The following is a 16,551-nucleotide window of genomic DNA, read 5'->3' as shown; positions in this document are numbered from 1 at the left end:
AAGAGATGCCAAAAATATAACCTGGAGAAAAGAAAATATCTTCAACAAATTGTGATGTGAAAACTAGATGTCCTTGAATATAAAGAGAAGTATGGAGGAATATATAGGACAGTTCAGAAGGAGAAAGAGGGAGGGAGGAATGCAATAATTAAGTTACAATCTAAAACATTACAAATAAAGTTGTACTCTTCAAAAATCATGGATGTCCACATGCAGAATGAAATTAGACCCTTATTTATCATCATACTCAAAAGCTAACTCCAAGTGGATCAACAGACCACAGTGTGGAACCTGAAACAGTGAAACGAAATGGCTAGAAGAAAACAGAAGCTTCCCTATATGGCATACGCATGGGAAAGGACTTTCTGAATAAGGTTTCATTTACCCACAATTTATAGCCAACAGATGACAAATGGAATTTCTGCGTGGCTAAAGAAACAATCAACCAGAGGAACAACAATATGAACCAACCAGTATGCCCAGAGCTCCCTGGGACTAAACCACCAATCAAAGAAAACGCATGGTGGGACTCATGGCTCTAGCTGCATATGTAGCAGAGGATGGCCTAGAAGGTCATCAATGGGAGGAGAGGCCCTTGGTCCTGTGAAGATTCCATGCCCCAGTATAGGGGAATGCCAGGACCAGGAAGCAGGAGTGGGTGGGTTGGGGAGAGGGGGAGGGGGGACAGGATAAGGAATTTTTGGAGGGGAAACCAGGAAAGGGGATAACATTTGAAATTTAAATAAAGAAAATATCTAATAAAAAATGAGAGAAAAAGGAAGCATACAGAATGAGAAAGAAGCTTGCCAGCTGTGAATCTGACAGAGATTCAATATTCAGAATATACAAAAACCAAAGAGTGTAAATGAACAAACAGACAAACCCAAATGACCCTTTCAAATGATGGACCTGGAAAGACAGGGATCTCAAAAGAAGAAAAAAATGGCAAAACCAAAAACAAACAAACAAACAAAAAACAGCTTTAAAATGTTCATTGTACCTAACCACTGGGAAAATGTTTGTCAAATGAACTTTGAGATTTTTCTCTTACCCAAGTCAGAATGGCAAAGATCATCAAAACAACTACCAACAAATAGTGTTGGTGGTGTTGGGAACTGGTTCAGCCACTTGAACTCAATGTGGACAATTCTCAAAAAGTTAAAAATAAATCTATCCTATGACTCAGGAATACCACTCCTTGGCATGTGGTCAAATGACTCAACATCTCATTCCACAGATAATAGTTAGGCCATGTTTATTTCTGCTCTATTCAAAATATCTAGAAAATGAAAACCACCTAAAGTACCCATCACCCAAAGAATGGTGAATGAAAATGTAGTATATTGGCACTGTGGAACACTGTTCAGCTGTTAATGAATAGAATGAAATTACAATTTTCCCATAAAAAGAATTAGAAAAGACTGTACTAAATGAGATGACACAAAGCTAGAAAGACGAATGTCATATGTTCTATGTCATCTGAGGTTCTTTTATTAAAATTTATTTTTATTAGATATTTTCTTCATTTCCATTTTCCAGATGTTAAGATGTGAGTAAACAATCTCAGTTTCTCTTTTTCTAATGGTTACAAATTGTGGCTTGAGGGAAGAGTGACTCACAGAGGCTCTAATATTTGGACACCTGACTCCCAGTTGGCAGCACTGCTTTGGAGGGTGTTGAAGGTATAAAGAAAGGTACTTCATTTACACTTGTGTACTTTCAAGATGCTTCATTATGTATAAACAAATATCTCAATTTACAAAAGATGACAATGCCCCAAACACTTCAAGCAATGTTCTAATCAGTTTTATTTTCACATTTTAACTTCTAAAATTATTTCTATATTTATCCTATACTCACTAAGTGATTAATTATTTTTGAGCAATAAATTTTTGAGCAGTTCCATACTGCTTTAATTATTATAGTTTTAAGCTATGTTTTAATGTGTTATAATATACACTTTGTTCATTTTTTTCTTTAATTTTTTCTTTATTTTCTCTCAGGATAAAAAAGAAAAACTCTACAGATTCATAATTATCATGCATTAACAAACTTCTATGATTTTGTAGAAATAAACTTTCCCCCATAATACTGAAGCAATCAAACTAGGACTTGAGAGGCAGAAGCAAGAGTTGTACAAGTTACATGTTAGTCTGAGACATAACTCTGCCTCAGAAAGAAGCCAATAAACACTACTTGTTGATTGTACTTTTCATGTAGACTTAGGAATTCTTTTCAACTGAGATATGTAATATTCATTTTATCTCACTATTGGTCTCATCTAAATTTGTCTTTAACTGTATGGCTTGGTGTAATAGTTATTTTTTTCCTTTAGAAATCTTTTCTGCCTATCCTTTCGAGTGCTATGAATAATTTTTAGACTCAAGGGAATTGTCTTTCTTAACTATAATAATCATTGATACCAATCATTTTCTTTTATTTGGTAAATCCTATAGAATTCTAGTTAAAGCTTAATCTACCAAGGGAGATCATATTATCCATATCTGCCATAAATGAGAAACAAACCCTAGAGTGTATAGACGATATATCCATAGTCTCATAATGAATCAGTTGCTACAGAAAGATCAAGATATATTTCTTGTATGTTATTAGTTTTTTTAATTACTGCTATAGCATTATTCCACTTAATTTAAATTTTATTTTCATTTGTTTACAGCTAGATCAGCAAGCACCGAAATCTGCACAGTTTTTATATCACTCATAGATTCACTATTGTGCTTTGTACTTACTAGATATTTTGTCAATATGAGTAGATACTGCCTAAAAATTAAAAGCTGTTCCATCTAATGAGATATATACTTAGGGCCACCTCTTAGGGCTGCCCATTAATAACTTCATGGAAAGCGCCATCTAGTGGTTGGTGTGTTACAATGACTTGGCTTTTTTGGTGTGTCCCCGCCCTCTTCCACCCCCCCCCCCAAAAAAAATAACAAAATCTTATTTAAAAAAAATAACCTATCTGGCACAAACAGATTATAACTTAAAATTTTAAATTAAATTCAATCAAAATTTTCATAATTCTTAAATAAAGAATATTTTATTTTATTTTATGTCCATTATTGTGACTCCAGGAAATGGAGTTGCAGACAGTTGTGAATTGCCATGTGGGGTCTGGGAATTAAATCTGGGTCCTCTGGAAGGGCAGCCAGTGGTCTTAACCAGTGAGGCATCTATCTATCCCTATATTCTTAAATATTTTAAGGGATTTTCTCTCTACAGTATACTTCACGTTTGTTGATAATGAACTTTGATATGATGAATGATTAATTTTGAGAAACATTGGATAAAAGGAATGCTACAAGTATATAAAATGTTTTATTTGTTTATACATTTTATTTTTAAGATTTAGGGGTTATTGTTAGATATTGAGAAGTGCAAATACATGTGTGATGGGAATTCATATTATTTTTAATTTCATTAATAAAATTCTATTAGTCATCTTTGCACTATATTCGGAATGGTAATCTCTTTTCAGAGGAAAATTTATTATAAATGTCTAAAAATGCAAAAGATGTTATTTTTAATTTATAACAAAATCTCCTCTGCATATCTTCCTAATTAAAATGTAGATACACTTACCAATGTCAAATATTGTTATATTATTATCCATTGTAAATAATAATTACCCTTTGTTCTTCAATTAATTTCTGTAATTGAGTGATCACAATATGTACAATCTAATTCAGGTATTATGACTGTTGACTATTCTTTTTTTGTTGTTTTGGGTTTTGTGTTTTGTTTTGTTTTTGTTTTTCGAGACAGGGTTTCTCTTTATAACTCTAGCTGTCGAATTAGTGAATCTGTGGCTTCTAAATTTTGTAAATTCATAGTTTAGAATCAATAACTCCTCTTTGCATAAGCCAGAATTACATATTTTAAGTTGACCTTTGTTCCTAAACTGGGTATTTTATATGAGTTTATTTATATTTTTATCTTGTGCCTAACAAGTGTTCTTGCGTTCTCATCTGATGAATGACTGTGTGTCAACCAACCTATAATGTAGTTAAAAATGTAATACTGAAAACAATAAAATCTATGTCCCTAATGTGTACTAGTAATAACTGCATAACTATCTAGTTTGCTTCCTATTACTGTGCTAAAGTCCATTACCAAAAGCAAATTGGAGAGGAGAGGGGTTGTTTTGCTTTCATGCCCCAACCACTGTCAATCAGCCTGAGAAAAGGCCAGTCAGCAAGTCAAGGCAGGAACCTGGAGGCAGGAACTGAAATAGAGGTCATGGGGGAGAGATGTTTATTAGTTTGTTCTTCTGGCTTGCTCAGCTTGCTTTCTTATACAACTCATGACTACTTGCCCAGACATGACATTTCTCGCAGTGGACTGAGCCCTCACAAATAAATAACTTTGGGGGAGAATGCCCCCCAAGGGTCATTTTCTCAACTGAGTCTCCCTTTCCAAATGACTCTAGCATGTGTCAAGTATATAAAAAATCCATATCCAGCACAATAACAGACTTTAAGCTGAAGTGTCAGAGTGTGCTTTTACTGGAACACACTCCTTTATAACCAGGAAAACAGGTTTCAACAGGATGGTGGCATCTAGTTTGAGCTGAAGTTAAATAATAAAGATTTAGGGAGATTCTCCAGTAATAACTAGAGGAAGACAAGATAGGAGGCTAGCTTACATGTTAAACTACAGGTGCTAAAGATGAAACAATGATTAACAGAGTTTTATATTTTCCTTGTACAAAGCTTTCAGAAGCCAGTTTGACCAAATGTGTTCAGGTTTCTTGTGCATAAATGCTGTTTTGTTTGCATATGTTATTCTAATTCCTGTTGTGTTGTTTTGTCCTAAACATTCCAGCTCTATAGTAGTGTATGGTTTTGGGATGTTAGAATGTCCCTTACTATCTTCCCATTCCCTATGTGTTTTTATAGAAGAGAATGATACTTTTCTGGCTCCAGAACATTACTCCCTAGTGTGGTTGAATTCAGAGCCTCTAGCCTTTGTGTGAAGCTTGGAATGGTTAAGAATTGAGCTATTAGTGATGAAAGAGCAGGTGCATAGGGAAAAGGGAGATAAAATACAGTATTAGATGCTTTATGATCCACTTGTGAATGCTGAGAAGTAAGCTGACATCAAGTGGCAGTTATTCTTGGCTAGTTTCCATGGTCATGTGCTGCTACAGACTGCGAAGTGATTCATTACAAATGAAAGGAGGAGGAGTAGGAGGAGGAGGAGGGGAGAAGAAGGAGGGAAGATGAAGGGGGAAAAAGGTGTTCTTACATCCTGGACAAGTGACAAAGCATATGAACCAGAACGTCTTATGAATTCTCTTTTCAGTTTAGCATCTTTAAAAAGTTATTTCTCAGCTGGACATGGTGGCACACACCTTTAGTCCCAGCACCCCAGAGGAAGGGGCATGGGCAGGGGCAGGGGCAGGGGCATCTCTGTGAGTGCAACTCCATACTGAGTTCCTGGATGGCCAGAAACTGGATAGTAGAGACACCCTTGTCTTAAGAAAACAAAACCAAAAAGGTATTTCTCAGCATGGAAAGGAGATGTCTACAAAACCCAGCAACTTGATTTTTATTGCTTCATGTTGTTTTCCAAACACCACACATATTCTACAGCATGTGTGCAACACACACACATGCGTGAGCACACACACACACACACTGAATAAATCAATGTAAAAATGAAGAGATATTTATTAGTTTAGAATTATAAGCTTTTATTTGCTCATTGTGAGAAATTGAAAGAAATACATACAACAGGATCTTGAATATAAAAGCCATTGTTGGTTGCCTGCACCCTTTCATAGTTTTCTTCCATTGCTTTTGCAAGTTAGAATTGCTGCCTTAAGTTGATTTTTACGTTGGAGAGTTGCTGTTAAGTTTGTATTTAATGATTTTCCCCTTTATTTCCTATAGGCCTGCCATGGGTGTTCTTCTGGATCAAAATGTGACTGCAGTGGTATAAAAGGAGAAAAGGTAAGTTCTGAGTAAAAAAAAAAAATCAAATACTATTTGTAAATTAATTGTACAAATTATGCTTCTATCGGTGCCCAAATAAATAAAATAGATTCTACTGCATTGCTTAATTTAGAGTGGGAACTTACATAGATGAGACTGTGTCAGGATCAGCAAACATCTCTAAGAAACATGATATCATAAATATTTTAGGATTAGTGCACATAAGTTCGGTTACATTTTATTTTCTGTTGGGGATTGGATCCAGGGCTTTGCACCATCTAAGCACACAGTCTACAACTGTGCCACATTCCAGGTTCCTTAAAACACACACACACACACACACACACACACACACACACACACACACACACACAAAAGGACAATAAAGCCTCAGAAACTATTGAGAATTCTTAGGATGCACCTAGGGAAAGGACAAGGAAATGGGCCGGGAATGGGAAGCAGAGATTGGGGAGAATGAACAAAATTAATTATGGATAAAAGTCCTCTCTAAACATCTATTACTTTACAAGCAAATCATTTTCTTCTGCCTTGTTTTGGATAGGGTCTTCTTTGTAACCCTGGCTGGCTTTGAGCTCACTAGGTAGACCTTGAGCTCACACACAACAACCTGCCTCTGTCTCCCAAGTACTGAGATTCAAAGTGTGAGCCATCATATCCAGCCTTACAGGAATTTTAATAATAATAATAATAATTTCTAGCTCTTGGTCTAGACAAAATACACCTCAGATGATATTTAACTTGATGGCTTTTGTCTTCCAGTGCCTTATTTGTCTGTGTGTCAGTAACTGACATCAAATTAAAAATTTCAAACAAGATAATGAATTATAGACAGGAGAATTATGAGACAGGGATTTTATATTACTCTTTCCTCTTTTCAACTCAATAAATACTTTTAATGAATAAACAACTATTAATAATTATATATGAAGTTATGGATTATATCTTTAGTGAATATTCCAGTTAGATATAGAAGAATTCATTCATGTAGTAAAAGATGCTTAAAAATCCTGGTGTCAACAATTTCATCTATTTATATTATTTATTCATTGTATGCTGTGATCTTATTTACAAGTCCCATTCTGTCATGTAACACAGTACCCCTGTACTGCCTAATTTTGTGTCAGCTTGACACAGGCTGGAGTTATCAAACAGAGAAAGGAGCTTCAGTTGGGGAGATGCGTCCACAAGATCCAGCTGTAAGGCATTTTCTCAGTTAGTGATCGGGGGTGGGGGGGAAGGCCCCTTGTGGGTGGGACCATCCCTGGGCTGGTAGTCTTTTTGTTGTTGTTTCTTGTTTTTTTTTTTTTTTTAATTTCTTTTCTTAAAATTAGGTATTTTCTTCATTTACATTTCCAATACTATCCCAAAAGTCCCCTATACCCTCCCCCCCACTCCCCTGCCCCACCCACACTTCTTGGCCTTGGCGTTCCCCTGTACTGAGTCATATAAAGTTTGCAAGACCAATGGGCCTCTCTTTCCACTGATGGCCGACTAGGCCATCTTCTGATACATATGCAGCTGGAGACACGAGCTCCGGGGGGTACTGGTTAGGTAGTCTTGAGTACTATAAGAGAGCGGGCTGTTTCTCAAATTGTATCTTGTATCTTGGGTATTCTAAGTTTCTGGGCTAATATCCACTTATCAGTGAGTACATATCATGTGAGTTCTTTTGTGATTGGGTTACCTCACTCAGGATGATGCCCTCTAGGTCCATCCATTTGCCCAGAAATTTCATAAATTCATTCTTTTTAATAGCTGAGTAGTACTCCATTGTGTAAATGTACCTCATTTTCTGTATCCATTCTTCTGTTGAGGGGCATCTGGGTTCTTTACAGCTTCCTGCTATTATAAATAAGGTTGCTATGAACATAGTGGAGCATGTGTCTTTCTTACCGGTTGGAACATCTTCTGGATATATGCCCAGGAGAGGTATTGTGGGATCCTCCGGTAGTACTATGTCCAATTTTCTGAGGAACTGCCAGCCTGATTTCCAGAGTGGTTGTACAAGCTTGCAATCCCACCAACAATGGAGAAGTGTTCCTCTTTCTCCACATCCTCGCCAGTGCAAACTTTATATGCCTCAGTACAGGGGAATGCCAGGGCCAAGAAGTGGGAGTGGGTAGGTACAGGAGTGGAGGGGAGGGTATGGGGGACTTTGGGATAATATTGGAAATGCAAATGAGGAAAATATCTAATAAAAATAAATAAATAAATTTAAAAAGAGAGAGAGAGAGAGCAGCCTGAGCAAGCCAGGGGAAGCAAGCCAGTAAGGAACATCCCTCCATGGCCCCTGCATCAGCTCCTGCTTTCTGACACGCTTGAGTTCCAGTCCTGAATTCCTTGGTGATGAACAGCAGTATGGAAGTGTAAGCTGAATAAACCCTTTCCTCCCCAACTTGCTTCTTGGTCATGATGTTTTGTTCAGGAATAGAAACCCTGACTAAGACAATCCCCTAACAGAATATCTCTTAAGAGTTCTTAAATAGTAGTCTAGATAACACTTGTGTGAGTAACATTTTTGGGGAATATCTTTGCAACAAGAATGCTTTCAACAGTGTTAAAGTATTAAAGAGGATTCATTTGAGATCACAAAGGAGGAAAGAAAGTGGAAGGGAATGTCTTTTAAAGAAAGGAAGCACACATGGGGAATTTACATGTATGTAGTTATTATTGCTTATACTTCTCAGTCTGCAAGATGATGGATGGGTAAATTCTTACCAAGAGTCATAGTTATGGTCACAATGACCTACAGAAAATGGTCCAAGACTCCAGAGTGCCTGGAAAAGAAGGAAGACATGATGGAATGAATACAAGACAGCACAGGGTGGAGGACAAAAAATAAAGTTGAAGATTCCATTCAAATTCTTGGTTAAGTTTTGATTTTATATGTATTGAGGGAAAGTCACAAAATCTAATAAAAAAAAAGAGTAAAGGCTTAAAATAACTAAGTATAGATTAACCGTTGTTTGGTGAACGGATAAAACTCCATTTAATCAATCAGTCCCGAACTACTTCATAAAAAAAATAAAATGCTCTTTAGAAGAAAATAAGAGAATCTGGTACCTCTTTCTACAGTATGCAATTAAAGCTTACCAAGTAAACACAACCAATAATTAAAAAAAAAGACAAATCACAGAAAATTATTAAAACAATACAGATGCTACATTTTGGGATTTGAAGCAGATAAAGTTAATATTTTTATTAATTTAAAGGGAAAACCTGTTCAAAATCGGTGAACATGTAGTAACCACAGATCACTGGCAAATACATGAAAAAGTAACTTGAAATTTGAAAAATAAAAAGCAGTTTATCCAAGGAGTATGATAGCAAACTGTTGGCTTGGAGCTGCTGACAAATGCAGATTTCCAGGCTCCACAACTGTAAGTTACCCATCTCATTCTGGTCATGGTGGAAAATAATTGGTTTTGACAAACTCTCCAAGTGGCTCTTTTACAAGCTGAAGTCTCAGATCTGTATATCTTCATTTTGACAGTAGCTAAAATTCTTCTAATTATAGTGTGGCAAATGTCTCATTGTGGTACAGAATTATAAAGACAAAACAAGAATTATACAGAAGAAGATATTATTGTTTTAATTTCTTCACTAAGAACTTAGCCTTGAACTTGCACAATTTGCAATATTCTAACTGAAAATAATTTATAACCATTAACCAATATAACACTTTGTCTTAATTTTTTTCCTATGTCCACAGCCAATTGTGTTTCTTGACAGTTCTACATTATCCCTCTTGAAGTACTATCCTCGTGCTACCTGGAGTGGCATACACCTGGCATGCTAGCACTCAGGCAGCATAAGCAAGAGGACTAGAAGTTCAAGGCCAACTTACATGAGACACTCAAGAGACAAACAAACAACTATTTTTATGCTCATTTTCAGGAAACACTTTTATTGTTTATTATAAACAGCCCTTCTTGAAAGGGGTGCTATTTTAAAGTATTTTTAAACTCCAGATCTTAGGTAATCACTAGATTAATCTTCTTTAAACTGGTGAGCTGGGATGTGCCCAAGGGTAGAATACTTGGCTTTATATTTTATCTGGGACTGTAGATTTGATATCTATCACCACACAATAAATAAACTAGGCTTATCATGAGATAGTTTTCCTTTGGATAATTTATCAAAATCTGAAATATTGCCTTTATTCTGGATTTAAGTAAAAGCACTCATTAGAAAATAAGGATGTCTTTCCATCTTCTGAGATCTTCTTTGATTTCTTTCTTTAGAGACTTGAAGTTCTTATCATACAGATCTTTCACTTCCTTACTTAGAGTCACGTCAAGGTATTTTATATTATTTGTGACTATTGAGAAGGGTGTTGTTTCCCTAACTTTATATGCCCCAGTACAGGTTAACGCCAGGGCCAAAAAGTGGGAGTGGGTGGGTAGGGGAGTGGGGGGTAAGGTATGGGGGACTTTTGGGATAGCATTGGAAATGTAAATGAGGAAAATATCTAATAAAATATTTAAAAAAAGAAAGAAAAAGTAAATAAGGATGTCATTTATAAATGGATTTTTGTTTATTTTTATTAGATATTTTCTTTATTTACATTTCAAATGTTATCCCCTTAGTTTCCCCTCCGAAAATTCCCTATCCCCTTTCCCCTTCCCCCTTCCCCCTTTCCCCTTCCCCCTTCCCCCTTCCCCCTTCCCCCTTCCCCCTCCCCCTTCCCCCTCCCCCCTCCCCCCTTCCCCCTTTCCCCTTCCCCTGCTCCCCAACCCACCCTCTCCTGCTTTCTGGCCCAGGCATTCCCCTATACTGGGGCATAGAACCTTCACAGGACCAAGGGCCTCTCCTCCCATTGATGACCAACTAGGCCATCCTCTGCTACATATGCAGCTAGAGCTATGAGTCCCTCTGTGTGGTTTCTTTGACTGGTGGTTTAGTCCCAGGGAGCTCTGGGGGATACTGGTTAGTTCATATTGGAGCTAGAGAAAATACCCAAAGAGCTGAAGGGGTTTGTAGTCCCATAGGAGGAGGAATAATATAAATGGGTTTCTATTGAATATTTGTTCTATTGGACACTAAAATTACAACATTGAAAAAGCCATGACTGTTTCCATGTAGAGGCAAAGGAGAAGGTGCTGTCCAGGTTAACATAAACTTCTGACTGAGACAGATGAGCTGTGTTCTATGTATCAAGTTTACACTTAGGAAAATTATAAAACTTCTCTCTCATGACTTTTCACACATAAAATGAAAATAATAATTTTACTTTGTCTTAAAATGGGGAGAAAAAAGTAAGATAAAACAAAACTCTGAAGGAGTTTAAACAGTCTGGAAAACAGAAAAACATTCAACACAGGTGGGCTATTTTTACAGTCTTTCGAGTTTTAACCTATTTGGGGAAATGCTTAAGAAAGTTGCTAATAAGAACTTACCATTACTATTTTCAATTTTCCAGGGAAAAAGAGAAGGCAATAAAAGAATCTAAGTAATACTTATATTTAAAAGATAGCAAAAAGAGAATAATAGATTTCACAAATCATTTTTTTAATTCAAACATGGGCAAGCAGGATATGTCAGTGGTTTGTTTTTAAGTTTGTCTTTCAGAAATAGGCAACCACTTCCCATTCAGTCTATAAATGTGTGAAAATTACAGCACAAATTGATAGTGGTTTAAAAGGATTATATGAGTGCCTCGGAAGCAAATGTAGGCACATCACTAGTGTTAGCTTTTCTTCCTGTTCATTTAAAGAAATTAGGTAGAAAAACCATATTTTTAGTCCATTCTTGCCCAGTAAAGCTATATTTCTTTTACTTTAGCAAACATTCTACCTCTGAAATTCTCAAGATTGTTCTTCTTGTTCTTTTCTGCTACTGTATAACATCTACTTTTCTGTCTCTAGTTCTGTGATAATGGGAGGGAATCTCAGGACATGCCATTAAAAGTTATAACATTTTATTGATATCAACATAATTAAGCTTTTAGCATCCTCTATTTTCTTCTACAATTTTTACTGGTGCATACGTATACATACATGTATGTATGTAACAAAAATGATTAAAGAAAAAAAAAGGCTATCAATTTCTGTGGAAGGTTATGGAGCATTGGAAGGTGGGTGCCTGGGAGAGGAAGGAGGGGGCAAAGGGAAGGGGAAAGATGATGTAATTTTATTGCAATTAAAAGGACATAACAATTTTAAAAATTATTTTAACATTAATTACTTTAGTGTATATCTCTCTGTGTATGTGTGTCTCTGTGTGTGCATACATGTACATGTTTGTCTGTGTGTGTGTGTGTGCATGCACATGTGTGTGTTTGTATATGTATATGTCACAGTGTCTGAGTGCAGAAGTCAATTCTCCTTCTACTCTCTGGTTCCTGAGAATTGAACTCAGTCAGGCTTTACCTGCCTAGCTACTTCACTGGGCAGCATCCTCTATCTTCAGTCTCTGGTTTATTCCCATTTATTTCTGTAGTCCACATAGTACTTTTGCTTTGAAAATACACATGGCATACTCTAGACATTTGACAAATGCCAGCTGAAAACCCAACATTTAGCTATTTTGTACTTTGGGAAATATACAAGAACCAGGTTCTTTTTTCTTTGTCCTTTTCTTTTTGAGTGGAACTTGTAGTCAGAGTTTTAATCCTAGTTCTGCTAGTAACAAACCATTCAATAATGTGAGATAATCTAGCTCTTAAAATGTAAAAATTGTGAAATTCTTAATATAGCCGCTTGCCTTCTTTATTATCGAATGAGGTTAAAGCAGTTATTATATTCTCACTTTATCTCTGATATATTGTCTAACTCTACAAGTAGCAAAGAGGTTATATTTACTATATATGATATGTATTTGGGATGATTTGTATTTTTTCTTCTCACATTTTACAGACTTGTCCATGTTATTAGATATTGTGGACAAAACATATCACTATATTATGTTGCTTTCATCTGACAGTCGTTTGAACTTTTGAAACACAACTATGTCTGTGCTTAAAAGTTCACAAATGACTTTACATTCTTGTTTAATTGCAGGGAGAACGGGGATTTCCAGGTTTAGAAGGTCATCCAGGTTTACCAGGATTTCCAGGTCCAGAAGGCCCTCCAGGACCTCGGGGACAAAAGGTATTTGTTTCAGTAGCCAATCAACAATAGCAGAGGAATTAAACCACCATAAATTTGAGACAAGCTATCAAATCGACTAAAAGTTCACTGAATCATAATGAGAAAATAGTGCTTAAATCAAAAAACAGAGTTGAAGGAACTCTTATTTTCTGTATTCATTTATCCCTTCTTTCCTGTTTTTCCTCCTTCAAGCAGTGATTAATTACCTATAGTCCTTTGTCTTGGAGCAGAACCCCATAAAATTGTCTCATTTTTATATTAACATGTGCATTGATACTGTTGTTGTTCCAGACTTCTTGGTAATCTTGCTGTTAGAAGATTTCTACCTCTTCTTCTGTGATGGTTTCCTGAGTCATAGATGCAGAGATGTTGATGCCAGGCTGGATTCCCCCCAAAACACTGATCTCTGTTTTTTGTCCAGTTGTGTGTGGTTTTGTTGTTGTTGTTGTTTTATGATGTTCTTCATTTGCCATAATGAGAGATTTCTTTGATGAATGGTGGTAACTAGATTTATTCAGAAAAAGTGTCTCTTCACCTTAGTGTTTCTAATGTTTTAATTTGGATATTATTGTCATATTCAGGTATATTTTTCAGGATGTCGTTTGTTGTATATGGCTTTTGGAATTCTTCCTACTTCAAACGTGTCCTGGGGAGATGCAAATAAACATCTTCTCACCCACCCCCTATGAGCACCAATGGCAGATCATTTTATGATTTATCCAAAGTCCAAATTGTGTTGACCAATGAAGTTATTGGACTTGCCAACTGAACATGAATAAGGGATTTCCTACAGAAGTGTAGGTGACTGCAAAACAGCTGTATCACTACAAGGTTCCACCATATCATGGATAATGATCTCAGGGAGGCTGCTATGGAGTCTCACTTTGAATCAGCTTCCTAACTCTATGTACTCTAGCATCACTCAAAATCACATATTGAATGGGGGAGGGTCAATGGCTTGAATCTCAGATAAGTGTCTCTAGAATAATTTTTCCTCTACCTACTAGGAAGTGTTAAAGTTCAATTATTATTATTATGCATATATATTTTTCTGTGAATAAGAGTAGCATCTTTATGTGTATGATAAGATGGGGAATGGGAAAAGATAATAGTGAGTTTTGAGATCAAGAGTTTCTTTCAGTTTTTAATGGCTCTTTTGGCTCCAAGCCCTTTTCTGTCTGTGGTAGATTGACTGGTAAAGTGGTGTATGAAAGGTCCAACTCTATTCACTTGCCCAAAAAGCAAAAAAATAATTGACTTAATAACATTTTCCCTCTAGCTTTATTATTTCATATAATGATGGTGTACCATATCATTAGAGGATTAAGAAAATCAAATGAATATCACCAGGTAGTCTTTCTAAGAAAGGAGGAAAATTAAATGCTTGGAGATGTTTTAATATAAAGCTAGCTCTACCAGAGGGTAGATGTTGTGAGAATGAGGGTACAACTGTGAGAAGGGAGTTTTTTTTTTTTTTTTCAGATTCAGCAGGAAATGAGTCTTGTGATTAAATGCACTGAATAGAACTTCATATGAACACTAAGGAAACACTAACACTCTAAATGACTGACTACATAGAATTCTGATAGATGGGCCATTCAAATGAATTTCCTAGGTGCTATAACACAGAAAGTGTAAGAGTGGCAGTATAATCCTTGCCACCCAGGAATGGCAAAGAAGTAGTGCAGACTTCTAAATCATGAACTGAGCATAATACAGCAAAACAACTAAATTCTTCCACTTCGCAGCACACTGGAACTTAAGCAACAGCATTCTGAAAATAAAGTGGGAACACAAATTGATTAATTTTCAGCTATGTTATGGAAATGAGTGCTTTGAAATAGAATGTAATTTGAACCATAGAAAAAGCTGTTTCTCAAATGTGAGTTTATCTGGGAAAAGGGCCAGAGTTTCTTGCATAGCATGGATATTAAGAGTAAATATTTGTGGTTTATTAAAAGAAGTTACATTACAATTATTTTGAAATAATTTAGCATTAACTGAGACTCCTTAATAATAGTATAATAGTTTATGAAGATGTGTTCATTTGCACATTAAGTTTAGAGAGTATTATTATAATTCCTTTTCATTATTTATAGAGTGGAAGTGGGAACAGCTTTCTAAACATTTTACATTCTGCAGCTTAAAGTGTACTTTTGTGTGATTGGAGATTTACATTTTAAACTAATATACATGATTATTCTTCATTGGTATATTCCTTTTTATGAACATGTAGATTTGTAAAATAAACTGTCCAATTAGCATAGTCGCTTAAAGTGTGGTACTGAGATGTGTGTGTGTGTGTGTTTATTTATATAAATGCACATTTGTAATATTGCAAAGGAGTTCTTTGTTAAATTAAATGTTGTTCCTTTTCAATAGATAATATATTCATTTTATTCACAATTAGTAAATATTATGAATACAATGAAAAACTCTTTTCTACCTGTGTTCATTGGCCCCTGAATACATACCCACATGTTCATCCTCTTTGTTTTTAAAATAGGATGTATTATGTTTATTTTGTGTTTTTCTTATATCAGTGTTCTCAGGATATGTTATTCTTACTACATTCAATTTCATTGTATATATAAGCTATAAATTAGTATCAAGCTCCCTATTCATGATTATGTAGTTTTCAATAGTTTGCTGCTATAAAACATAACTGCTAAGATGCAAATCTTTGATTAATTCTTATTGCATCAATAAGCATGAATTGGAAAGATAAATTGTGGGAAATGAGTGCCCATGTATGCACATGTTTTTTTACACATATTACCAGATCACTATTTCCCAAACATTTATGATTTACCTTTGATTTAGCAACAAAGGAGATTTATTTCCCTACAGCTTCATCTCTATTACTAAAAACCTTTTCTAGTTGTCATTATGGTAGAAGAGTGCCCTTTCAATATACTTTCAATTTGCATTCCTCTTTTTACGATTATGAATATGCTTCTCACAGATCAAAGTTTCCTTTGTCTTCCTGTGATCTCTATTTTCATATCATTTGTCCCTTTTCTCATGACTTGGTGCTTTCATATTTTGTCAAGCTATTTGTTAGGAAGGTTATGTCCATGCACACACTGTACGTTGTTGTATTATTTTACCCTTGTCTTTTGCTTTTCTAGGCATGTGCAAGAAAATGTATGTATTTATGAATCTCTGTCTTTAAGTCATATGGATTTTCATGAGAACAAATCTTATATACTTTGAGGGTATATATTAATTCTCAAAAGTTTTCTTTCAGTATGTCAATTTATTTTTTCCCTGTGTGAAACCCATCCTAGGATATGGTTTGTGATTTAAGATACACCTTAAACACAGTCCCACAACACCCAGAGGAAGCTCTATTCTCAGATGCTCTAACATGCCCAGGATTGTAGAATCAGAGGTGAGGAGGACACAGCATCTGTTCCAACAACACCAAAAGCAACTGGGACTAGAGGGATCCAGGGACACAGGAACCTCGCCTGACCAGTGGC

At 35.7% G+C, this 16,551-nt stretch overlaps 1 protein-coding gene across 1 annotated transcript in view; it reads left to right on the top strand.

The window, feature by feature from the left end:
• Col4a5 (collagen type IV alpha 5 chain) overlaps positions 1 to 16,551 on the top strand; it is a 223,851-nt gene that overhangs the window by 69,038 nt on the left and 138,262 nt on the right. The window contains exons 2-3 of the mRNA XM_021152696.3: positions 5,913 to 5,972; positions 12,977 to 13,066. Coding sequence (XP_021008355.1) covers positions 5,913 to 5,972; positions 12,977 to 13,066 — 150 coding nt within the window. The remainder of the gene's footprint in view (positions 1 to 5,912; positions 5,973 to 12,976; positions 13,067 to 16,551) is intronic.

Source organism: Mus caroli, unplaced genomic scaffold (genome assembly GCF_978045245.1).
Source record: "Mus caroli unplaced genomic scaffold, Mus_caroli_1 scaffold_5, whole genome shotgun sequence".
In the NCBI taxonomy this organism is placed as follows: domain Eukaryota; kingdom Metazoa; phylum Chordata; class Mammalia; order Rodentia; family Muridae; genus Mus; species Mus caroli.
This window is presented reverse-complemented; position numbering and strand designations above follow the sequence as displayed.